We start from the raw sequence: 25539 nt of genomic DNA, 5'->3' as shown, positions 1-25539 counted from the left end.
TTTTATCACTGCATAGAGATAAGTTGTGATTAGTCACAAGCTGGGCAAATGAAATGTTTTTTTCCAGGTAGGAGCTTATCCAGGGATGAACCTAAACTCACTGCTCCATAAGGAAAGCTGTATAATGGCGACCCTTCTGCCCCATCCAGTACTAATGTATCAGGTTATTTTTTAGTAAGTGGGTTCTGCATACAGTGTCTCACATCCATGCTGACACCGGGTGTGAGGAGACATTATTAATAATTTTAAAGTCCTGCTTGGTAGCAGGTGACTGTGCTCCTGATGCTGCCCCCCCCATCTTACAGCAGGTGGTGCTGCCTGATGCAAGATGCTCAACTTGCCTCATGGCTGGTGCAGCTCTACCCTCATTAGATCTGCTCAGCCTTTGAAACAGCGACTAGCACATGTCTTAAAACCACAGTCGTGTGCACGAGGCTTATGTTGAATGTTGCCCAGAACCTCAGTGCTCCAAGATGGAAATGCCAGCCACCCCTTTTGAGAAGCCCTTACGGGTGTTATGTTTGGGTTCCTTCATACTTATGGTAATGTAGTGTGCATGATTTTGCTGGCCACTTATGGGCTCCTTATAATGAGGTGGTCAATCATAAATGGCACATTCTTGACTTCAGGCCAGTCAGAGGCGTTGCAATATCATGAATATTTATTTAGGGCGGGAGTGATTGTGCTATCAGCAGAATGATGTATATATACACACACGGCCCAAACTTGGGGGTCTATTTCATGACATAATGTTTAGATCCACCAGAAAAGTTTTTGGAATTGACATTATGGTACTCTAATGTATTGCTTTACTTTGGATACTTCTGCTTATTTTGCTGGTCTGACTCCATGTTTCGCTTCATACTTTGCGTTGCTGTTTTCTCAAATTTCTTTGCCTCGTGAAAGCTCTGTTGTATGAATGAAAAATACATCTTGTTACTAAGCATCTCCCCAGCTGGATCCACAGCGGAGACTGAATACAGGACTTGTATTATACAAGAAGGACCTGCATTGACCGAGACAGATAGATGTCAGGAAGAAAGACGGATGTATTTACGAGCGAGACCAACAATAAGACGCTAAGTTCTGCCGAAACATACAGCGAGGGAATGAAGTGTAGATGTGGGTGTCAAGGACTAACATAACACAAGTGGAGCAACTCCTTCACTTCGAGTGATTTCCATGGATGGTCGTCATCAGTCACTGAAGAGATTCCATTCTACATTCCGCAGGGAAATCGTATAAAATCTGAGTGACAAGAGTTTTATTGAGAAAGTTCTAAATCGCACACTGATCTTTTGTCTACAATGTGAGATGAATAATGATGGGAGATTGAGGGCAGTGACCAGTATGCAAATAAGAAATTGTTCTGGCGATTTCCTTATGCTATGCAGACCCACTTTTAACGGGAACTTACTGCCATGAAAATGCAGTGTAATCTAACTAGATCATGTGATATAGCAGAAGGGGCTCAGCCAGTTACACATTGGGGGACATGTATTATCGTAACTGCGCCTAAAAAATGCCGGGATCTTTTGTTTTTTTTTGGGCGCAGAATTGTTGCGGATCATTTATGATGAGTTTGCGTCAGAAAGAAAAGATGTTTACGACTATCCCGACTCCTCCATCTTTTTTTGGCGCAAGTGGGCATGGCCTAACTTTTCCACATTATCCGTCACATTTATGTGTATTTTGTCTGCTTTTTTTTGGCGCACAATAGACCAGGAAAAAAATGGTCAGAGGGCAAAATTAAGGCGCAGTCCATGTAAGATTTTGGCGCATATCTCATTGATGTCGGCATTTTTATGGCGCACGACTGATTATTACCGTCTACCCATTATTTACTTACAGCCGTACGCCATATTAATACATCGGGCTGTGCTTTCCGGAGACTGATCTCCGATGCTGACAGTCGTGCTTGCGCCAGAATTAGTAAATCCCCCCCATAGTAACTGATTTTCAGTCAGCATGTCATAGAGCAGGAGGAGCTGATCAGATTGCACATAATGGGCCAGATTAATCAAAAGTAGTGCAAACTATTCTATGTGTAGTTTTCCTCACAAATTTTCTGGGTGCAGAAGATTATTGAATACTGACGCATGGGGGCATTTAGTAAGGGTCGTGCGTCCGTTTTTTCTTTCTAGTGCAAATTGCTTGCACAGGTATTTAAGAAGTGTCCTTCATGCACCACAAATTTCTGCTCTAAAGGGGGCGCTCTGGTGCTCAGTCGGACCGTCCGCCAGATTTATCATGCAAAGTCCATCAGAAGTATCTTGCGTGCCCTATGTTAAAGATGCACCAAAAAAAAGTGAAGGGGGCACCAGACTCACGAAGAACAGGCGTCACAATTCATGAATCTGGCACCCCCTGCACACTACACAGGCGACTGCACACAGTACAGACTGCACTGTTCTTAGTAAATGTGCCCCATGGTCTTCAATTATCTAACGCCCCCTGCACCGCTCAGGAAGTGCACACCATCTTTTTTAGGTGCACCTTTAACATACAGCGTGTGACACAATTGTCGAGTTGCTGTAATAAATTTGTCACAAACTCTGACTAAGCACTAACAGTCTTTTTAGGTGCACATTTTTTCTGTCTTGTCAGACACAGTGCAGCTGCGATGCAAATCTGGTGCAAACACTTCTTAAATACATGTGCAAGCTCCAAGGAGTCTTATGTGCAAAGTTAGACAGAAAACTGACGTAACCGGAATATTAGATCTGGACCAGTGTACTATTTGTAGGACGTATGTTATAGAGCAGGAAGAGCTAAGCAGATTGTACATTGTGTCCTGTCTGCAGGCAGCATGTTATAGAGCAGGAGGCGCTGAGCAGATTGTATATAGTGGCCCATCTGCTGGCAGCATGTTATAGAGCAGGAGGAGCTGAGCAGATTGTACATAGTGTCCTATCTGCAGGCAGCATGTTATAAAGCAGGAGGAACTAAGCAGATTGTACATAGTGTCCTGTCTGCAGGCAGCATGTTATAGAGCAGGTGGAGTTAAGCAGATTGTACATACTGTCCTGTCTGCAGGCAGCATGTTATAGAGCAGGAGGCGCTGAGCAGATTGTATATAGTGGCCTATCTGCAGTGAGCATGTTATACAGCAGGAGGAACTAAGCAGATTGTACATAGTGTCTTATCTGCTGGCAGCATGTTATAGAGCAGGAGGTGCTCAGTAGATTGTACATAGTGTCCTATCTGCTGGCAGCATGTTATAGAGCAGCAGAGGCTGAGCAGTTTGTGCATACTGTCCTATCTACAGGTAGAATGTTATAGAGCAGGAGAGTCTGAGCAGATTGTATATAGTGTCCTATCTGCAGGCGGCATGTTACATAGCACGAGGTGCTGAGCAGATTGTACATAGGGTCCTACTTGTGGGAATGTTGTGGAATAAACCATACATCTTCATTGGTCTTTGGTACTCCAACCTAGTTACTGGCCCACATTTACTAAAAACAGTGCAAAATGCATTATATGCAGTTTGCCTGTTTAGTGAGCAGGGGGAACCAAACGCCCCCTGCACTGCCCCAACAGAGTGCACCACTTTTTTTTTTGGTGCACCTTTAACATGGGCCGTGCAACACAATTCTGTCGGACGGTCCGACTGAGCCCCGGCATCCCCTCTAAATTGTGTCGCATGATGCCTATTGCAGCCGCGCCACAGAAAGGACGTGTGCGACACATATGGGGTGCGGACACTTCTTAAATACCTGTGCAAGAAGTTTGCACCCAAAAAAAAGTGCAAGGTCCACCAGAAAACTGGCGCACGGCCCTTTTCTTTTGATTTTGACATGACAAAATGAATCACCACTTAAATAACATGTCCTAAAGATGTGACTTCCCTGTACAATTCAACCCTGAAAAATCCGAAAATTGTGGATTGCTTTTGTTGTTTCTGAATTCTTAATAATTTGTAAAAACGCATCTTAATGGATCTTAAAAGCTCTAAGACTCATTACAAGGAAAACTTCATGTGGTGTGTAGTAGCGGCTCCTTCCTCTGCTTCCCTGAGCCCAGGCTTACACTATCCCCAAGGATTGTAAGAACAGAGCCTTATATATCATGAATACAAGGACCTGTCTGTACGTCCTGCTGCAGACCGGGTTTTGTGAGCTTCTATGGATCGCTTGTTGTGTGATTAGGGACTGAAATGTCATTTTTTAATGTATGGAAAGTTCCAGCTTTAAAGTGCATCCATTATTTTGCATTATATTATGAGGGTAAAGCAAAATAGGTTTAAAAAGGTGCAAAAATTCACATAAATGGGGGTCATTTACTAAGGGCCTGATTCGCCTTTTCCCGACGTGTTACCCGAGATTTGCGCCGATTGTACCTGAATTTCCCCGGGATTTTGGTGCACGCGATCGGATTGTGACGCATCGGCGCTGGCATACACGCGACGGGAAATCGGGGGGCGTGGCCGAACAAAAACCCGACGTATTCGGAAAAACCGCCGCATTTAAAAACCGAAAATGTGTCGCTTGGGAAGCGCTTACCTTCACCTGGTCCAGCTCGGTGTATTCCGGCGTGTTCAGATGATTTTCAGCGCAGCAGCGCCACCTGGTGGACGGCGGAGGAACTACCTTCATAAATCCCGTCCGGACCCGAATCCTGTTCAGAGAACGCGCCGCTGGATCGCGAATGGACCGGGTAAGTAAATCTGCCCCAATGGAAATCGGAAATATTCGGGTAACACATCGGGAAAACGCGAATCGGGCCCTTAGTAAATGACCCCCAATGTGTCCAAAAATAGACCAATTTTCATCCATATAAATGTTGTATCCTAATATCACTCCCCTTAATTGTCATCGTAATAATGGAAGTATCAGTAGAGCCATTGCCTTGTATGGGCCCATGTGCTAAGATCGGAAGAGAAAGCCTTTTAGAATAGGCCCTAATTTTAATTTTCATTGAGTTTAAAGGAAATTAACCACCAGGATGAAGGATTGTAAACCAAGAACACTGACATACTGGTATGTGCCCCCTCTGACAGTATCTGCTCATCTTTTAGCTTCGTATGCCCTTGCTTTAAAACAAAAGGCTTTAAAAATTATGCAAATGAGCCTGAGGGGCTGCAGACTCAATTAACAGTTATGGAACCCAGAACCCCTTGGGCTCATTTGCATAATTTTTAAAGCCTTTTTTTGTTAAACCAAGGGAATAAGAAGCTAAAATAAGAGCAGATCTTGCCAGAGGGGGGCACCCACCAGTATGTCAGTGTTCTGGGTTTACAATGCTTCATCCTGGTGGTAGATTTCCTTTAAGGAAAACTTATTGTTTGTGCCATATTCATAAAAAATATATTATGATTAATAATATATCTAGCATTAATCTTGTGGCAATGAATTTTGCCCAATACTAATACAATTTTGGCATACAGACTGCCCTGGGGAAGACTTCTAACCATTCCAAGTCTTCTCTATGTGGAGATAATGGCATTGTTATCTAATGGAGCCGTGAGGTTTAGAAATTGATTTATAAACTTTTTGTTACTATTTTTTTTTCTACTTTTTGTTTCATCGCACATTTCCACTGATCATGCCAATAATGATTTTGATGTCCCCTTACCTCTTATGGTTTGGTTTAATATATAGCGAGGAATGGAGTCAATATGGGATTTAAAATCATAAAAGTTCTTTAGACAAAAATTTAAAGGAAACAACAAGGATTTAGTGGTTTAAACCCAAGTACACTTACAGGCGGGCGTGCACCCCTTGAAACAGGATCAGTTCTTCAGTTAGCTGTTAACAGCTTATCTTTCGTGAAAAATGACTTTCGTGAATGAAAATATGCAGGTGAGCCTCAGGGGCTCCTGTTTACATCATAGAAGCCCCTTCTGGCTCCATCGGCTGCTTATTATTCACACCTCCCTTCGGTTTTTATGTCCACCTCCTCCGTTCCCCTGCCAGAGAGTAAGTGACAGCCAAGGGAGCAAGAAGGGGCTTCTGTGATATACACAGGAGCTCCTGAGGCTCATTTGCATATTTTTAAAAATCCATTTTCACAAAAAAAGAAGCCATTAACAGCTGATGCACTGATCCTGTTTCAGGGAGCACATGTCAGCCTGTACGTGTCCTTGGGTTAAAACCACTAAATCCATGTGGTGGATTCCCTTTAAAGCCGGTGGCAACTAACAGCTTGGGAAGTTTTATTGGGGGTTTTCCAGGGTCTGACAGCTACACCCATAGTTAAGCAGAAGAAAGGGTTATTGCAGAGCCTGGACAGATGTTGCGGTATGGAGATCTTCTGGCTCCGTTCACATTCTAGTCTTGACTTGCAGGCAAAGGTGGCTATGAGCTGCACCTGTACCGATAATGTGTTAATGAACGAGGCCTTGGAAAACAACCGGGGGGGGGGGGGGGGCGGCGTAGGAAGAAAAAGTGTGTATACTTACCCTGCTTTAGTTTCCCTGTTGGTTTAGTACCTCTAGTTTTAAGACCTGAGTCAACCTTGAAGTTTTGGGGGATCAAGGGACCTGCTTGTGCCTATAGGTGGCCTCCTCCGACCAGTGGTCAATAAAGGAATTCCCCTGGAATATGGAAGTGATAACCTGTGGTTCGAGGAGGTGACTTATAGACTGCATCAGGCCCTATACCCCCCTGGAAGTGCGACCAGAAATACTGTACCCCTAACCCACTTTAGGAGGTTTCTGCTTTTAATAAGCCCAGTTTCTGAGAAGGTTTGTGTAACAGGATCCTCAGTGTCGTAGTGATCAGCTATAATCTGTAATGGAATATAACAGCAAGTGTTCTAATTGTCTGCAGCACCACCACACTGGGAATGAAGCTCTGTGACATTAAATCATATTTCCCTCAAGCTTTCCAAACTAGATGCTTCAAGGACAATAACTAGGTCCATCCCTTGTAGTTTGTCCTGTCCACCCTGACACATAACACAGGATCCTCCTAATAAAGGGCAAACCCTCACTGGATCCGACCTGTGATGCCCCCCTATGTACCCCCACATTAATATCATGAAATTCCCGAAAGAAAAACTAATATAAAAAAGACATTGGAAAATTATAAACACAGAAACAAGAGTAGCTCCTGATGGACGTCAGACTCATAGTGGAGCCACCTACCGACCCCAGTGCAACAGTCCAGTAATATTACACTATATATATATATATATATCACTTTGATTTTTTAATAGATGAATAGATAGATAGATGGATGACACCTCGAGACTGCAAAATTATTCTTTTATTCTCCAAAATCAAAGAATTAACATAAACATAGCATCAGCACCAGACATGTTTCAGCTCTTCCTGAGCCTTGGTCAACTGTGTGTACGGTATATATACTTATATCTCATATTAATAGGGGATATATAATTTTGTTAACACGGGAAAGTGTAGCAACTTTGAGATGATTGTTGTTCTTATCTTTTCCAGAGTTGTTTCCAGCTGTTTCCTGTTGATATCCTTCATTTTTGCAGAGTTTATATGTTACATTTATTCATTATTTATACTCTTTTCTTTTGCTTTATTTTTTTTTTTTTGTTCTTGTTGTAGGGACACAGGGGCAGCATGATCATGTACCCAAAGAAGAGCATGTCATGCTGGGTCATAAAGTCATTCTTCCATGTGACGTCCACAGCCACGATGATTCCACAGTGCAGTGGTTATATGTAAGTAACCATAAATGGCAATCACTTTTCTACCAGTTTACAATGAATACTGAAAGTATTCAGACCCCTCTAAATTTTTCACTTTTGTTTCATTGCAGCTAATTGGTAAAATCAAAAAAGTCTTCTCCATCTTGACAGAAACAAAAACCTGAAATGTAGATAATTTATTAAACAAGAAAAACTGAAATATGACCTGGTGATAAGTATTCACCCCCTGGTGATAAGTATTCAGCCCCTGGTGATAAGTATTCGGCCCCTGGTGATAAGTATTCAGCCCCCGGTGATGAGTATTCACCCCCTGGTGATAAGTATTCAGCCCCCGGTGATAATTATTCGGCCCCTGGTGATAAGTATTCAGCCCCTGGTGATGAGTATTCAGCCCCTGGTGATAAGTATTCAGCCCCCGGTGATAGCTATTCAGCCCCCGGTGATAATTATTCGGCCCCTGGTGATAAGTATTCAGCCCCTGGTGATAGCTATTCAGCCCCCGGTGATAATTATTCGGCCCCTGGTGATAAGTATTCAGCCCCTGGTGATAAGTTTTCAGCCCCTGGTGATGAGTATTCAGCCCCCGGTGATAAGTATTCGGCCCCTGGTGATAAGTATTCAGCCCCCGGTGATAAGTATTCAGCCCCCGGTGATAAGTATTCGCCCCCGGTGATAAGTATTCAGCCCCTGGTGATAGGTATTCAGCCCCCGGTGATAAGTATTCAGCCCCTGGTGATAAGTATTCAGCCCCCGGTGATAAGTATTCGGCCCCTGGTGATAAGTATTCGGCCCCCGGTGATGAGTATTCAGCCCCCGGTGATAAGTATTCGGCCCCTGGTGATAAGTATTCAGCCCCCGGTGATAAGTATTCAGCCCCTGGTGATAGGTATTCGGCTCCTGGTGATAAGTATTCAGTCCCTGGTGATAAGTATTCAGCCCCCGGTGATAAGTATTCAGCCCCCGGTGATAAGTATTCAACCCCAGGTGATAAGTATTCAGCCCCCGGTGATAAGTATTCAGCTCCTGGTGATAAGTATTCAGCCCCCGGTGATAAGTATTCAGCCCCCGGTGATAAGTATTCAGCCCCCGGTGATAGGTATTCAGCCCCCGGTGATAAGTATTCGGCACCCGGTGATAAGTATTCAGCCCCTGGTGATAGGTATTCAGCCCCTGGAGATAAGTATTCAGCCCCTGGTGATAAGTATTCAGCCCCGGGTGATAAGTATTCAGCCCCCGGTGATAAGTATTCAGCCCCCGGTGATAAGTATTCAGCCCCCGGTGATAAGTATTCAGCCCCCGGTGATAAGTATTCAGCCCCCGGTGATAAGTATTCAGCCCCTGGTGATAAGTGTTCAGCCCCCGATGATAAGTATTCAGCTCCTGGTGATGAGTATTCAGCCCCTGGTGATAGGTATTCAGCCCCTGGTGATAAGTATTCAGCCCCCGGTGATAAGTATTCTGCCCCCGGTGATAAGTATGCAGCCCCTGGTGATAAGTATTCTGCCCCCGGTGATAAGTATTCAGCCCCTGGTGATAGGTATTCAGCCCCCGGTGATAGGTATTCAGCCCCTGGTGATGAGTATTCAGCTCCTGGTGATAGGTATTCAGCCCCCAGTGATGAGTATTCAGCCCCTGGTGATAGGTATTCAGCCCCCGGTGATAAGTATTCAGCCCCCGGTGGTAAGTATTCAGCCCCTGGTGATAGGTATTCGGCCCCCGGTGATAAGTATTCGGCCCCTGGTGATAAGTATTCAGCCCCTGGTGATAAGTATTCAGCCCCCGGTGATAAGTATTCAGCCCCTGGTGATGAGTATTCAGCCCCTGGTGATAGGTATTCAGCCCCCGGTGATAAGTATTCAGCCCCTGGTGATGAGTATTCAGCCCCTGGTGATAAGTATTCAGCCCCCGGTGATAAGTATTCAGCCCCTGGTGATAAGTATTCAGCCCCCGGTGATAAGTATTCAGCCCCTGGCGATAGGTATTCAGCCCCCGGTGATAAGTATTCGGCCCCTGGTGATAAGTATTCAGCCCCTGGTGATAAGTATTCAGCCCCCGGTGATAAGTATTCAGCCCCTGGAGATAAGTATTCAGCCCCCGGTGATAAGTATTCAGCCCCCGGTGATAAGTATTCAGCCCCTGGAGATGAGTATTCAGCCCCCGGTGATGAGTATTCGGCCCCTGGTGATAAGTATTCAGCCCCTGCTGATAGGTATTCAGCCCCCGGTGATAAGTATTCGGCCCCTGGTGATAAGTATTCAGCCCCTGCTGATAGGTATTCAGCCCCCGGTGATAAGTATTCAGTCCCTGGTGATAAGTATTCAGTCCCTGGTGATAAGTATTCAGCCCCCGGTGATAAGTATTCAGCCCCCGGTGATAAGTATTCACACCTGGATTTGGGGATCCTCTACCTCTTCCTTGCAGATCCTCTCCAGTTCCCTCAGGTTGGATGGTGAACATTGGTGGAAGCCATTTTCAAGTCTCTCCAGACATGCTCCATTGGGTTTAGGTCAGGGCTCTGGCTGGGCCAATCAGGAATGGTCACAGAGATGCTCTGAAGCCTCTGCTTTGTTATTTTAGCTGTGGGCTTAGGGTCATTGACTTGCTGGAAGGGTCTTCCCAGCCAGAATCTGCCATAAAGCCCCGACTGGTGGAGGACTGCTGTGATAGTTGACTTTGTGGCACTTTCTCCCATCTCCCTACTGCATCTCTGGAGCTCAGCTACAGTAATCTTGGGTTTCTTATTCAGTATTCAGCCCCTGGTGATAGGTATTCAGCCCCTGGTGATAAGTATTCAGCCCCTGGTGATGAGTATTCAGCCCCTGGTGATAAGTATTCAGCCCCCGGTGATAAGTATTCAGCCCCTGGTGATAGGTATTCAGCCCCCGGTGATAAGTATTCGGCCCCTGGTGATAAGTATTCAGCCCCTGGTGATAAGTATTCAGCCCCCGGTGATAAGTATTCAGCCCCTGGTGATGAGTATTCAGCCCCCGGTGATGAGTATTCAGCCCCTGCTGATAGGTATTCAGCCCCCGATGATAAGTATTCAGCCCCTGGTGATAGGTATTCAGCCCCCGGTGATAAGTATTCGGCCCCTGGTGATAAGTATTCAGCCCCCGGTGATAAGTATTCAGCCCCTGGTGATAGGTATTCGGCTCTTGGTGATAAGTATTCAGTCCCTGGTGATAAGTATTCAGCCCCTGGTGATAAGTATTCAGCCCCCGGTGATAAGTATTCAGCCCCCGGTGATAAGTATTCACACCTGGATTTGGGGATCCTCTACCTCTTCCTTGCAGATCCTCTCCAGTTCCCTCAGGTTGGATGGTGAACATTGGTGGAAGCCATTTTCAAGTCTCTCCAGACATGCTCCATTGGGTTTAGGTCAGGGCTCTGGCTGGGCCAATCAGGAATGGTCACAGAGATGCTCTGAAGCCTCTGCTTTGTTATTTTAGCTGTGGGCTTAGGGTCATTGACTTGCTGGAAGGGTCTTCCCAGCCAGAATCTGCCATAAAGCCCCGACTGGTGGAGGACTGCTGTGATAGTTGACTTTGTGGCACTTTCTCCCATCTCCCTACTGCATCTCTGGAGCTCAGCTACAGTAATCTTGGGTTTCTTATTCAGTATTCAGCCCCTGGTGATAGGTATTCAGCCCCTGGTGATAAGTATTCAGCCCCTGGTGATGAGTATTCAGCCCCTGGTGATAAGTATTCAGCCCCCGGTGATAAGTATTCAGCCCCTGGTGATAGGTATTCAGCCCCCGGTGATAAGTATTCGGCCCCTGGTGATAAGTATTCAGCCCCTGGTGATAAGTATTCAGCCCCCGGTGATAAGTATTCAGCCCCTGGTGATGAGTATTCAGCCCCCGGTGATGAGTATTCAGCCCCTGCTGATAGGTATTCAGCCCCCGGAGATAAGTATTCAGCCCCCGGTGATAAGTATTCAGCCCCTGGTGATAGGTATTCAGCCCCCGGTGATAAGTATTCGGCCCCTGGTGATGAGTATTCAGCCCCTGGTGATAGGTATTCAGCCCCCGGTGATAAGTATTCGGCCCCTGGTGATAAGTATTCAGCCCCCGGTGATAAGTATTCAGCCCCTGGTGATAGGTATTCGGCTCCTGGTGATAAGTATTCAGTCCCTGGTGATAAGTATTCAGCCCCCGTGATAAGTATTCAGCCCCCGGTGATAAGTATTCAGCCCCCGGTGATAAGTATTCAGCTCCTGGTGATAAGTATTCAGCCCCCGGTGATAAGTATTCAGCCCCCGGTGATAAGTATTCAGCCCCTGGTGATAGGTATTCAGCCCCCGGTGATAAGTATTCGGAGCCTGGTGATAAGTATTCAGCCCCTGGTGATAGGTATTCAGCCCCTGGAGATAAGTATTCAGCCCCTGGTGATAAGTATTCAGCCCCCGGTGATATAAGTATTCAGCCCCCGGTGATAAGTATTCAGCCCCCGGTGATAAGTATTCAGCCCCCGGTGATAAGTATTCAGCCCCCGGTGATAAGTGTTCAGCCCCCGATGATAAGTATTCAGCCCTTGGTGATGAGTATTCAGCCCCTGGTGATAGGTATTCAGCCCCCGGTGATAAGTATTCAGCCCCCGGTGATAAGTATTCAGCCCCCGGTGATAAGTATTCAGCCCCCGGTGATAAGTATTCAGCCCCTGGTGATAGGTATTCAGCCCCCGGTGATAAGTATTCAGCCCCTGGTGATAAGTAATCAGCACCAGGTGATAAGTATTCAGCCCCTGGTGATAAGTATTCAGCCCCCGGTGATAAGTATTCAGCCCCTGGTGATGAGTATTCAGCCCCCGGTGATGAGTATTCAGCCCCTGGTGATAGGTATTCAGCCCCTGGTGATAAGTATTCAGCCCCCGGTGATGAGTATTCAGCCCCTGGTGATAGGCATTCAGCCCCCGGTGATAAGTATTCAGCCCCTGGTGATGAGTATTCAGCCCCTGGTGATAGGTATTCAGCCCCCGGTGATAAGTATTCGGCCCCTGGTGATAAGTATTCAGCCCTTGGTGATAGGTATTCAGCCCCCGGTGATAAGTATTCAGCCCCTGGTGATGAGTATTCAGCCCCCGGTGATAAGTATTCAGCCCCCGGTGATAAGTATTTAGCCCCCGGTGATAAGTATTCAGCCCCTGGTGATAGGTATTCAGCCCCCGGTGATAAGTATTCGGCCCCTGGTGATAAGTATTCAGCCCCTGGTGATAAGTATTCAGCCCCCGGTGATAAGTATTCGGCCCCCGGTGATAAGTATTCAGCCCCCCATGATAGGTATTCAGCCCCCGGTGATATGTATTCAGCCCCTGGTGATGAGTATTCAGCCCCCGGTGATAGGTATTCAGCCCTTGGTGATAAGTATTCGGCCCCTGGTGATAAGTATTCAGCCCCTGGTGATAGGTATTCAGCCCCCGGTGATAGGTATTCAGCCCCCGGTGATAAATATTCAGCCCCTGGTAATAAGTATTCACCCCCTGGAGATAAGTATTCAGCCCCCGGTGATAAGTATTCAGCCCCCGGTGATAAGTATTCAGCCCCCGGTGATGAGTATTCAGCCCCTGGTGATGAGTATTCAGCCCCTGGTGATAGGTATTCAGCCCCCGGTGATAAGTATTCGACCCCTGGTGATAAGTATTCGGCCCCTGGTGATAAGTATTAAGCCCCTGGTGATAGGTATTCAGCCCCCGGTGATAAGTATTCAGCCCCCGGTGATAAGTATTCAGCCCCCGGTGATAAGTATTCACACCTGGATTTGGGGATCCTCTACCTCTTCCTTGCAGATCCTCTACAGTTCCCTCAGGTTGGATGGTGAACATTGGTGGAAGCCATTTTCAAGTCTCTCCAGACATGTTCCATTGGGTTTAGGTCAGGGCTCTGGCTGGGCCAATCAGGAATGGTCACAGAGATGCTCTGAAGCCTCTGCTTTGTTATTTTAGCTGTGGGCTTAGGGTCATTGACTTGCTGGAAGGGTCTTCCCAGCCAGAATCTGCCATAAAGCCCCGACTGGTGGAGGACTGCTGTGATAGGCGACTTTGTGGCACTTTCTCCCATCTCCCTACTGCATCTCTGGAGCTCAGCTACAGTAATCTTGGGTTTCTTCTTCACCTCTCTCACCAAGGCTATTCTCCCACGATTGCTTAGTTTGGCTGGACGGCCAGGTTGAGGAAGGGTTATTTTTGTCCCAAACTTCTTTCATTTAAGGACTATGAAGGCCACTGTGCTCTTAGGAAATTTGAGTGCATCAGAAATTCTTTTGTAACCTTGGCCATTTCTGTGCCTTGCCACAATTCTGTCTCTGGGCTCCTTGGGCAGTTCCTTAGACCTCATGATTCTCATGTGCTCTGACATGCACTGTGAGCTGTGAGGTCTTATATAGACAGGTGTGCGCCTTTCATAATCAAGCCCAATCAGTTTAATTAAACACAGCTGAGCTTCATTGAAGGAGTGGAACCACCTCAAGGATTAGGAGGAAATGGATGTCATGTTAGTTAAATATGTGTCACAGCAAAGGGTCTGAATACTTATGACCGTGTGATATTATTGTTTTTCTTGTTTAATAAATTAGAAAAAATATCTACATTCATGTTTTTTATGTAAAAAAAAAAACTTTTTTGATCTTACCAATTGGCTGTAATGAAAAAAAGAGTGAAAAATTTAAAGGGGTCGGAATTCTTTCTGTACCCAGTGTTGGTTCAATTTGCTTAGATCATCAACTTCCACTTTATTATTGTTAATTTGTCTATAGTAGTATGATACATTGTACCAGTACCAACATTGGAGTATCTTAGGGTATCTATTGTCTATAAAGCCTTGAGTAGACTCAGTAAGTGCATTGTAACAAACCCATCCAAAAATGTATCACTATACAATTTTCAAGATAAACTCAAAAACTAGTGGGATGGGGGGAAAATAGCAGAAATTTCTATATTTACCCAGCTTGAAGATGTCCTGAATTTCTGTGGTGGCCATTTGCTCTCTAAAACTTCTGCTTCTCATGCACCATCAGAAGTCATGTTTTAGGCCAGGGATTACATCACATACTACTTGAAACTGACCAGAGACCTGTCGGGAGCAGAAGTAATAGGGATTTGGAAGCAATGGAGATTTGGAACGTCTGAGGGGTTAGGATAGCATTTTTTTCTACGCCACCCCCTCCCCCCCATTTGGGGTTTGTAACCAAACCCCTGAATAGTGAATTACTTCTGTGGCCAAAATGAGCACCCTATGTAGATACATGTACAGTTATGTTATATCCTTTTCCATTTTTCATAGGAGAAGAATGGAAATCACCTGATTTTAACAACTGGCCCAAAAGGAACATCCATGGAAGACTCCGACGTGAAAGATCGCGTCAAGGTTAAGAAGAATATGCAGCTGGTGATTGAAAATGTACAAATACCCGATGAACGGCTATTTATTTGTCGGATCCAGGACCAAAATGGTTTAACCAAAGAAAGCAAAGTGCAACTCAGAGTCTACAGTGAGTTTATACAACTATTCTCATAGTATAGGCCGAGGGGAACAACCGGGAGTCTGCCCAACGTTTGCCATGAGTAGAGTCTCCAAGAAAGAGTCAGTGCTTTACAGATCATAGTCATTTTTATATTGAGACATTATTATTAATTGACTGGCACATGATCAACATATTTTACTCGTGTCAATACAGATTTATTCAGAAATAACTCCCTTGTCTTTGAGATTTGTTTATGTCATTGATGTCAAAGGGGTTCTTAGGCCATAATAATATAGGTGTCTAATAGTGGTATACACACAATACAGTCAGTAACTAAATATTAATCACGGGCAAAAGTTCATAAAAAATTGTACCTTCTCCATATTCAAGGAGTAGTGTGTGTCCTCACACTGCTGTAACGCACTGTGTACTGCACTGCTGAGAGCAATCTCTATGATAGCATGGTCATCTCTGACCATGACACCTAAAGAGTTATGGTCCATGATCGAAGCTATCCCCAATCAAAGACGAGGCTTCTGGTTTTCTATAATGTAAAATATGCCAATGCCAGGCATCAGGGAGGGTTTGTTCTAAGCAGTAAACTTCTCCTGGTGGTGGCTGCAGGTACATCTGCTGTAATGATAAGCAGATGTACCATGATAATGATGAGTTTAATGTTGGTCCCAGGACAATAAATATCTGATATCTTCACACAGAGACTCCCGATGATCCAGAAATCACAATGGAAGAAAATGGAATTCCCATCACAGATGAGAGTGTTCAGGTAAATGGGAAATAAATCATATACACAATAAATGTTCCCCTGTATAAAGGCAATATAAATCTGTCACCTACGGTGCCAATAATTTAAAGGAAACCTTCCACAACGGATCTACCTATTAAGGTAGATCTGGTGGCAGGTTCCTCTCATGTAGAGTTGTATAGCCCTAAAGAGGCCAATGGGGCGTGGAATAGCCAGAGCTGAGGCTGCACGGCATGGCTACTCCACGCCCCAGTAGCCTCTTGTGTTCCGCTACCCTGACATCTTCAGTCTGAGAAGCTGGGTTCTGCGCATAAGCCGAGACTGTGCAGTGCATGCGCAGAACCCAGCTTCTCAGACGAGTGCGCGTAGCTACCAGGAACTGTGCACTGAAGATGTCAGGTGGGAGCTCCGGTTACTCCACGCCCCAGTAGCCTCTTTAGAAAATTTGAATATTATGTGAATTAAAATTTACAAAAGTTATGGGCCACCAAAGAATTAGCCCTAAAAAGGGCTATACAACTCCACATGAGAGGAACCTGCCACCGGATCTACCTTAATAGGTAGATCTGTGGTGGTAGGTTTCCTTTAAGGTGAACCTGTCAGAAGTATATTTTAGAGAAGGAAAAGTTGAGCTTTGCAAATTAAAGGCTTAAATGTTAAAACAGCAATGAAAATCCTGAAAGGACTCCAAAGAGAGACAGAGTCCAGCTGACCCCACCTACACCCAGTGATTAACAACCTTCTGTGTACAAATGCTGATACAGGGAGAGCTGTCAATCATCCCACGTAGGCGGAGTTACGGAGTGGTGAAATCCGCTCTTATTCATAAATCTATATATCATAAAGCTTATCTTTTTTCACTCAATCATATACCACTCACAGATTCACTTTAACTAGTGGTTAAACATTAAACTTAAAGGAAATCTAACATCAAAATCCATCATGATAGACCACTTACTCATAGATCCAGGCACCGGGACTGTGGTAATCTTCTTATATTTGTTATCTATAGCCTCCTTCTTCTAAAATCAACTTTTACAATTATGCTAATACAGGCAGTCCCCGACTTACGGAGTTCCGAGATACGAACAACCTGTAGATACGAACGGGACACTCGGCACCACGCGCATGCACATTGCACTTCCGGTTTCAAGAGCTGGAGCGCAGACACGGAGATGCCGGGGACCAGGTAACTAAGGATGTGTTCGCTGGTGCGATATAACGCTTCCTTAGTTACCAGTCAGTGGGCGAAGGAAGAAGCACAGGGGCACAGGAAGAACTGCAAGACGGTGGTTGCGGGTAACTAAGGAAGCGTGAGATTGCACCAGCTAATGCATCCTTAGTTACCAGCAACCCGTGGGCTGTTCTAAATACAGCGATTTGCATATTTGGGCTGGAATAACATTAAGATGGCAGCCCTTACATCTATACACAGACGTGCATGAAGAAGTACGATCCACTGGTATCAGAGGTGTCAAAGGTTTCATCTCACATTCTGACACAACAAAAAGTCACAGTCTCCATACCCTTTGGGTAAGAGAAAGTTGTCAAAGGTTATCAAAATTCTGAAAATCCTATTGTCACAGTGACAGAAAGTGAAATAAAATCTGAACAAGGGTATCAAAACCAACTTGACAGGGTTGTTCACAGAATCCTATGCCATACAAAACAAAAAAAAATTGTCTGGAGTTACTGTACATCTACAAAATATACCAGTTCCAACTTACATACAAATTCAACTTAAGTGCAAGCCTCCGGTCGCTATCTTGACGCCTGTAAACCTGTAAATGCTCTGGGGGGCGTTACTAAAGCCCCACCCCAAGCTACGGCTTCACAAACTGTTACACTGTCTCCCCCTACTCCCTCCCTCTACCTAATATAATCTCACACAAGGGGAGGGGGAAGTGCTTCTGCACAATTTAACAGCTTTTGAAGCTACATAACAGAGACGTTCTGGCTCCTTTGCATAGTTTTAACACTTGATTTGAGAAGGGAGGAGGTCATGGATAACAAATATAAGAAGGCCATGGTTTATCATGATAGATTTTGATGATAGATTTCCATGAAGATTGTAACTCCTGAAGATTGAAACTCTTAAGTAACATTGTAAAAAGACAAGCTACAGAAGTGATTCAGAGAAGGACAATTTTAGATGGGAGTGACTGGCACCATTAGTGCCTTATCTGTCCTGTAAACAAAAGGATTGCGCATGTTGAAGTTTAACATGAAGATTCTTTGGGTATAGGAGAGTGGTACAAAAAGTTAGGTAAAGTACTGATCTGTTGCTCAGACCTCAGCAAAGATGGAGCCCGGAGCGCCACTACTTACCTAACTTTTTGTACCTCTCTATAATTGTGCCTACAAATCCAAATCTATTGGACATCAGGAGACGTGCATCTCTACTATGCCACGGTGCGCTGCGTGTCTATCATTCTTTTATTGAGGTTTTTTAAGACAGGAGAACATCACAACAAGAACTCAACACTAAGAACCAGGAGACAATTTGTTTAATGATGGTTGTCATAAGACATGTTTCTTTTATTTCAGATTGGATCATGTCAAAGTAAGAACGGCTTCCCCACACCCAATATCACGTGGTATAGGAACGATACCCAGATGATAAATGAAAAGAATGGTATGTAAGAGTTGGAGACCACAGATGTTCAAAATACCTTGGTCAGTAATCCCTTCCTTGGTTGAACTTCATGGACAAGTGTATTTTTTTCAACCGTATAAACTATGAAACTATAAGTTACCCGTCTACATGTGATACTTTGCAGACATATATGGAGACTATGAAGTTGCCAAGTTTCGTGGCATTGTATTTTTTAAACTCCATGTGTAACCTAATAAACATAAATGTCCCATAGATAGGGATCCCTACATCTATCTCAAGAACAGGGTTTCCCGACCCTCGTATCGCTACCACTGTCAGTGGACTGAGTTGTGCATGCGCTGCCACCTTCTGCTTACATTGTTGATCTCATTGTTGAAATAAGATAACATGTATTCTCCCAATGGGAAATTCGTTTGTCACTTTACTATAACGAATCGTCATTTTTGAGATGGGAATACATGTTTAGAGCACTCATACACCAAAGACAGAGGTGTTTGCATGTATGCAGGTCCAAACTGTAGGGAAATGTCTTATTGTTTCTGAGGGAAAAATGGATCGCGCGCAAAGCCAAAATAATTCAGGAAGGGAAAGCTGTTGACTAAAAGAAAAGTTTCTGGTCATCATCTATTGAGGTTGTATGGGCACCCACATGGGTTTACCCTTTCCAAAAAATATTTTAAAGACCTCTTATCTTACAGATCCCATACCACAACGTTCCCAATACTGCCTGCCCGCATGTCACTGTGGACATCATGGTCCAACATTGACCTCTCCACAATGGATGCTGTGCAACCATTAAAGAGGACCTTATACCACGTCCATCAACTCTTTGCATTCTTGAATAGGATCCACTACTCTGACAGTGTAGTTCGAACTACACAAGGTGGTGATAGATCTCCCCCATAGAGTATTGAAACTGCCCTGGTTTGCTTTCTAGAGGGAATTCTAGAATGGAACTTTCATACCCTACCTGAGGGGGCTGGTGGTTTAATGGGGTAACATCTAGTCCAAGTTTCAAGTGACTAAGACTATGTTTCGGCAGAATTTACCAGCCTGGACCTGAGTTAGATCTACAGAGCCATGTGAGCCATGCACATAGGCCCAAACCCATTTGCAAGTAAGGTCAAAGTCGGCATTGTGAATTAAACACCCGTTTCTACCGTTTCATCTACAGGTGTAGTGGTCAGCACTCAGATCACAGTGGAGTCCAGTGGTCTGATCGCGGTCAAGAGCGTTCTGTCCTCTCCAGTATACATGTCTGATGTTTACTCTACTTTTTACTGTGAGGTTTCTTATCACCTTCCGAAGGGGGCTTATATGAAGGAATCGGGGAAGCGAAATATTACAGTAGACTGTAAGTAATTACCCAATGCCTTATTTCTTCTTCATACTATATGTATCAGTCTCACTACAGTTCTTTTTTTTTTCATTTTATATGGTTTTCACAGACCCAAATACTGAAGTACAGATATACGTGAAGAGTCAACATGACATGATAAAGGAGGGGGATGAAGTAGAGCTGATATGTAAGGGTAATGGCAACCCACAACCTCAGATTACACTGCACAGGGTAAGACGACATCTTAGCTTTCCAGTTCTAAATGGTCAGGAACTTAACAAACTTTACATAAATCAGTAGTAAAAGTGACTACAAGAATCTTTATATCAGAGGAAATTGCTTCCTGCTCCACTTACTTTGGCTTTTATCAACCTCTGTACTTTACTTTCCTCCTAATCTGTTTTTCCACTCTTTTATTTCACTCTATTGTTTACTTGTTAGTTCTTCTTTTCTTACCACTTTTTTTGGAAGGCAGAATAATTGAAAAAGAGTAGGTCTGCTATGTTTAACCCGTCAATAGGTTTTAGAGTTTGGGAAATATGAAAGGGGATACTTACTATTAGAATCCAGCAGAGGTTGGATACTCCTGGGTACATTTTTAACAATCTAAATGCAATAAGACGTGATCTTACGGTAAATGTAGTACTGTAAGGTAACATTTCATATTATTTCATTCCTAAAGTATTTGGAGAGGCCTAGATGATTTCAATATTGGTACATCAAAGCTAAATGCATTCCTATTGTGCAGCAGATAAGAGAGGTAATAGCCAAGTTGGGATCCTTTAGCCAAACATTGGAACTTTTTGCAGCAAATAACTGATACATAGATGATGGATCTCAGCTCATGTAAGACTTGTAAGCAGTCTCTAGTAGTGGTTTATTAGGCCATATTTTGATGACAAGGTCAGAGTCTTGGAATGATCAGGTCATCCAAAGAAATCAAGGTGGGTAGGGAAAGACAAAAATTGGACCCGATGCGCCAATAAGGACCATGTCAGGTGAAGGTAGAGTTCATAAGGTTAATCAAAGTTTACCACTTTCTTCATCAGATTTGGAACTCCGGACGGAATCAAGGTTAGCCCCAATTTAGTAGGGCGTTCCGGATTTGATGAAGAGGGAAGTACACCTCGATAAGGGCCATGTCAGGAGCAGGTAGAGTTCGTAAAGTTTATCGAGGTAGACCACTCTCTTCATCCGACCTTATGAAACTCCTCCTCCACCTGACGTGGTCTTTATTGGCGCCGTCAACAAAAAAGCACTCTTGTATTATAACACAGAATTGTATTAGAAAAAAAAATCTCATTAAAAACATTTTCAATTAAAAAAATTTCCAAATTGTCAAAAATTTTCGAAATTTAAAATTTTCAATTTCAGAAATGTGTACATTTCATTAAAAAAAAGCATTGAAGGGGGGGATATGAGACATTTTGTCAGATTTTAATATATCTGTGTATTCCTACAGAAAGATGAGGAGGAGGCTCTCGCAGAAGATTTCTCACACTCCTGGAAAGTCACAAGGCGAGACTCTGGAGGATATATCTGTAAAGCGCTTAATCTGGATACTTTTAATGAACTGGAAGCAGAGACTGAATTACATGTTCACTGTAAGTTGTTTCCTTCATAGGTGTAGATCTAACCACTGTATTGTGTGAGACACACTTGGTTACATATCTACACCTTGTGTAATATACATATAGGCTATGGGTAAAGACACTGGGAACCAACCAATCTTTTCATCGATGAAGTTTGATCCTGCAGGAAAGTAAAGTTCCCTCCTGTGACTAAACTGATCAGTCTTACGAGTCATTGATTTCACCTACAACGTGAACTACAAGTGTGATCAATTCTTTATGCCTCTATTTCTTCTCCGTTTCTTGTAGTTCTGGATCCCCCTGTTCTGTCTCAAGAGTCACCGGTTCATGTGGAGCTTAGGGGCGTTCTTAGTGTTTTATGCCAGGCAAATGCATCAGCCCAAACAGATATTCACTGGACGCGGGTGAGTATTGGTGTATATTTTAAACCCATACTTAAATTATTAGGCGTAATAAGGAAAACCCTGGCCCTGGGACACCTCTATATTGTTAGATGTATACAAGCTGTACATGGTGAGTAGTGATTATGCTCTATATCCAGTGACATCTTCTCTGAATGTAATAAAAATACAGTAAAATGATAATATGTGTGTATAGCCTGACATTATAAGCTTAATAAGGGGAACAGTGTGGCAGCTTGTGTCATAAATTTCAGTGCACAGAGGAAATTTGAAGGAGTTACGATGCTTAAATTGTGAGACAACAAATTGTGTTGTACAGAGGCTTGTTCTCAGGCAAAGTTCCCAGGTCCGGCAGCAGTGGTCACAGTTGCCACAGGGCTATAAATCGGGGGGGAGGGGGGGATGACCACTGCTGCCAGAGCTGGGGACTTTGAATAAAGTAATAAATGTGCACTTATGCTCAATTCAAGATAAAAATCTGCAAATATTAAAGGGTTTGTCCAGTCACAACAAGTAAGTCCTATCCACGGAATAGGAGCTAACTTGCGGATTCGTGAGGGTCTCAGTGGAACACCAAAACAAGGGTTTGTTGTACTCCATACGAACAGAACTGCTGGTCATACATGCGCCTTCCTGCTCTATCCATCTCTATGGTACTGAGAGAGAGTGGAGTGCTTAGTCAGTTTTTTAGACAGGGAATGAAGTGGCACCGGGCATGTTCGACCTACTGCTCCAACCATTCTTTTGAGTTGCAATGTGGGTACAACAGATGCCCGTTCTCGTGATTTGTGCCACCACTGAGACTCCCACCGATCACCTGTGGATAGGGGCTAACTTGTTGTGACTGGACAACCCCCTTAATTCATAGATTTCACTAACACTAACTTTTTAGCCATCTACAATTTTATAAAGTATCCAGAGAGAGATGTAACTTGAAGCTGCTGGCCCTGTACAGGGCCCTCAACTATAGTAAATTATTTACATTATCCCTTTCAGTGAAGGGTGAGGAGACAACTTTTGTGTCCCCTAAGGCACCGGAGGACAATGCATATTTACATTCAAATTTTTGATGTCTTTTTTCCTGATCTCTTGTATATTTTGGGCATCTCTAGGATGGTACCACCGTAGCCAAAGGCTCTGAGTTGAACCTTAGTCTTCAGGATTACACGGATGCAGGACGCTACGTCTGTGTTGCAAGCGTAACTAGTGTACCTGGACTTACCCAGACCAAAGAGCTGCAAGTCATACTCAAAGGTAATAAAAATATAATTTGTGATAGAGACTGAGATCACCGTATATTCCATTTAACCATGTCTACTTATTGTAGGGAAGCCACAAGTGACTGTAAGTCCACAACTTGTAGAAGTAGAAGATGGGGAAAAGATAACTCTGAAATGTATGGCCCTCGGCAATCCCACACCTACTATAACCTGGTATATAAATGGTTCGGCGGTAAGTGAACTGTTTCTATGGTTAGTCTTTTTTATAACTTTGAGAGATATTTATGCATATGTGCAGAATAATCCCCAGAAACTGGAGTTGTTTTTGACGTTTTGTGCCATGCAGAATATGGATTGTGGCTAAACGGTAAAGGGCCACGTTGAGAATGAACGTGACATGATTTAGGATACTACAGACTACTATGGTTTCATCCGTGAATCACAGACTGTGCAGTGTTCTGAGTCGAACACAGTGTCCAGGATGGGACTCCTTGCATCATTTCAATATATGATGCAAGTCCCATGTTACTGATAGAACAGCAGCCCAGAACTATAATCATGACAACAGTTTGTTGCTGCTGTTTGGCCGAGAAACAGTGTCTCCTTGTGTCCTATATCACTATATAAGTCCCATCTTGTGCATCACGGTTGGTCCGTGAAAACAGGACACTATCTGGTCGGTGATTTATAGACAGACAATGGCAGTGTGAAAGATGTCTTAACCAACCAGCACCCTGCTCAGTACCGATATAATGGGTAAGACATTAATCTGCATCAGTGGTGGCGAACCTATGACACGGGTAGCACTCAGAGCCCTCTCTTTGGGCACCCAGGCTGTCACCTTAGCACTGAGTTTATCACTCAGGACTTATGGCCTCCTCCTGTAGTCCAAGGAAGCCCAGGACATAACGTGCTCAGTTCCTGAGATACTGGAGGAGCCAGAAGGTTTGGACAGAGCTGGATTAACATTGGAGCTTTTGCTTTGGACCCCACCAATTTTTCCTGTTCAAGTAACCCTGGCTGGAAGCTACAATAATAGACTAAATGTCTCCACTTTCTTTCTACTGTATTGGTGTCCTCAGGACGCTGATACGATTGAAAGCTGTGACCGAGCAGGGAAGAATAAGTCACTGCTTAAATTGCACTATATAAGTGGGTTTTGGTTGTTGTTTGGGCACTCAGTCTCTAAAAATTTGCCATTACTGATCTATGTGATAGCTACCTATTGGTGGTATTGAAAGAAGAATTCAATCAGATGCATAACTTTCCCAGGATTCATTGGCTGTAAAGAGCCATAAACTACCTGGTGTCTCCTTAAAGATATTTATGGCACATTTACTTACCCGGTCCTGCGCGATCCCCCGTTTCGGAATGTCCTGCCGCGATTCAAGAACATTGTGCGCCCCATTTCCTGCATGTGTCGCTTACCCGATCAGGTCCGCCGGAGTTCACCTTCTTCTTCCCGGTGCATGTAAGTGCTTGGCTTGCGACACAAATTTAGATGTTAAATCCTGCGCTTAGTCCGAATCCGTCGGATCGTCCAACAGATCGAAACCCCCCCCCCCCCCCCGATTTCTGTCGCGTGAAAGCTGGTGCCGATGCGACAAAATCCGATTGCGTGCAACACAATCCCCGGTGCGATCCCCGAAAAGTCGGAGAACCGACGAAAATGCGGCCGCGGGACCCTTAGTAAACAAGCCCCTACATGTCTTTTGTAGTGCAAACCCTGATTGTGTCTATTATGTCCCCTTTACATCTATAAAGTAACTGTGTGCTTCATTCTACAGGTAGATGGTCAGAATTCTCCTATTTCTGATTATGAAGTCAGTAGTGAATTGACCTTCATAGTGACTGAAGACTTTTTTAATGAGCGAGTAATGTGTGTGGCCCAGAACGAGTACAACAGCAGCACAGAATATATCCAATTACAGGAAAGTAAGTCTGTTATAGCATTCACCATGATCCTCTACCGTAGCAACACTAAACCACTACCAGAATATTGTCTAACAGCGTAACTCCTTCTAGTTTTTGTTTCTGTTGTCTAGTGTGGGGGCATCATCCAAAAATCAACTTTGAAATGAGATGTAAATTTGTTGCATGGAGGCGGAGAGTTTAACACTGAAGTCAAGGTGGGAAGCATCCAACTTCATCGGACTTCACGAGAACTTGTTTAGTGATGTCTCTGGATGCAGGACCATCAATTACAGTGAAGGGGCATTTTCCAGAAGAGAGAGCTTGACTTCAGTGTTAAAATCTCCTCCTCCTTGACTTTGTACAACCAATTTACATCTCACTTCAAAATTGATTTTCTGGATAATGCCACCACTCTCGGTCATGAAAGAAATATCATCTGGAAGGTGTTCAGCTGCTTGACAACATACTGGTAGTGGGTTAATTTCTGCTGACAAGTTCCCTTTAAGAGACACAACAGTTTATAGAGACTTACTTTACATCACATGAATATAAGAATAGTATCAGATAAAAAGCTTCTTTCTCCTCTAACCCGGCTCTTTTCATCCTCCCTTATT

At 44.1% G+C, this 25539-nt stretch overlaps 1 protein-coding gene across 1 annotated transcript in view; it reads left to right on the top strand.

Annotated features, from left to right (window-relative positions):
- MCAM (melanoma cell adhesion molecule) overlaps window positions 1–25539 on the top strand; it is a 53436-nt gene that overhangs the window by 15370 nt on the left and 12527 nt on the right. The window contains exons 2-12 of the mRNA XM_072155600.1: window positions 7520–7635; window positions 14899–15106; window positions 15796–15863; window positions 18390–18477; window positions 19634–19813; window positions 19908–20029; window positions 21261–21402; window positions 21679–21794; window positions 22904–23045; window positions 23119–23243; window positions 24799–24946. Coding sequence (XP_072011701.1) covers window positions 7520–7635; window positions 14899–15106; window positions 15796–15863; window positions 18390–18477; window positions 19634–19813; window positions 19908–20029; window positions 21261–21402; window positions 21679–21794; window positions 22904–23045; window positions 23119–23243; window positions 24799–24946 — 1455 coding nt within the window. The remainder of the gene's footprint in view (window positions 1–7519; window positions 7636–14898; window positions 15107–15795; window positions 15864–18389; window positions 18478–19633; window positions 19814–19907; window positions 20030–21260; window positions 21403–21678; window positions 21795–22903; window positions 23046–23118; window positions 23244–24798; window positions 24947–25539) is intronic.

The sequence above is a fragment of the Engystomops pustulosus genome, chromosome 6 (genome assembly GCF_040894005.1).
Source record: "Engystomops pustulosus chromosome 6, aEngPut4.maternal, whole genome shotgun sequence".
NCBI classification, from domain to species: Eukaryota; Metazoa; Chordata; class Amphibia; order Anura; family Leptodactylidae; genus Engystomops; species Engystomops pustulosus.
Note: the sequence above shows the minus strand (reverse complement) of the source record. Positions and strands in the feature narration are given on the sequence as shown.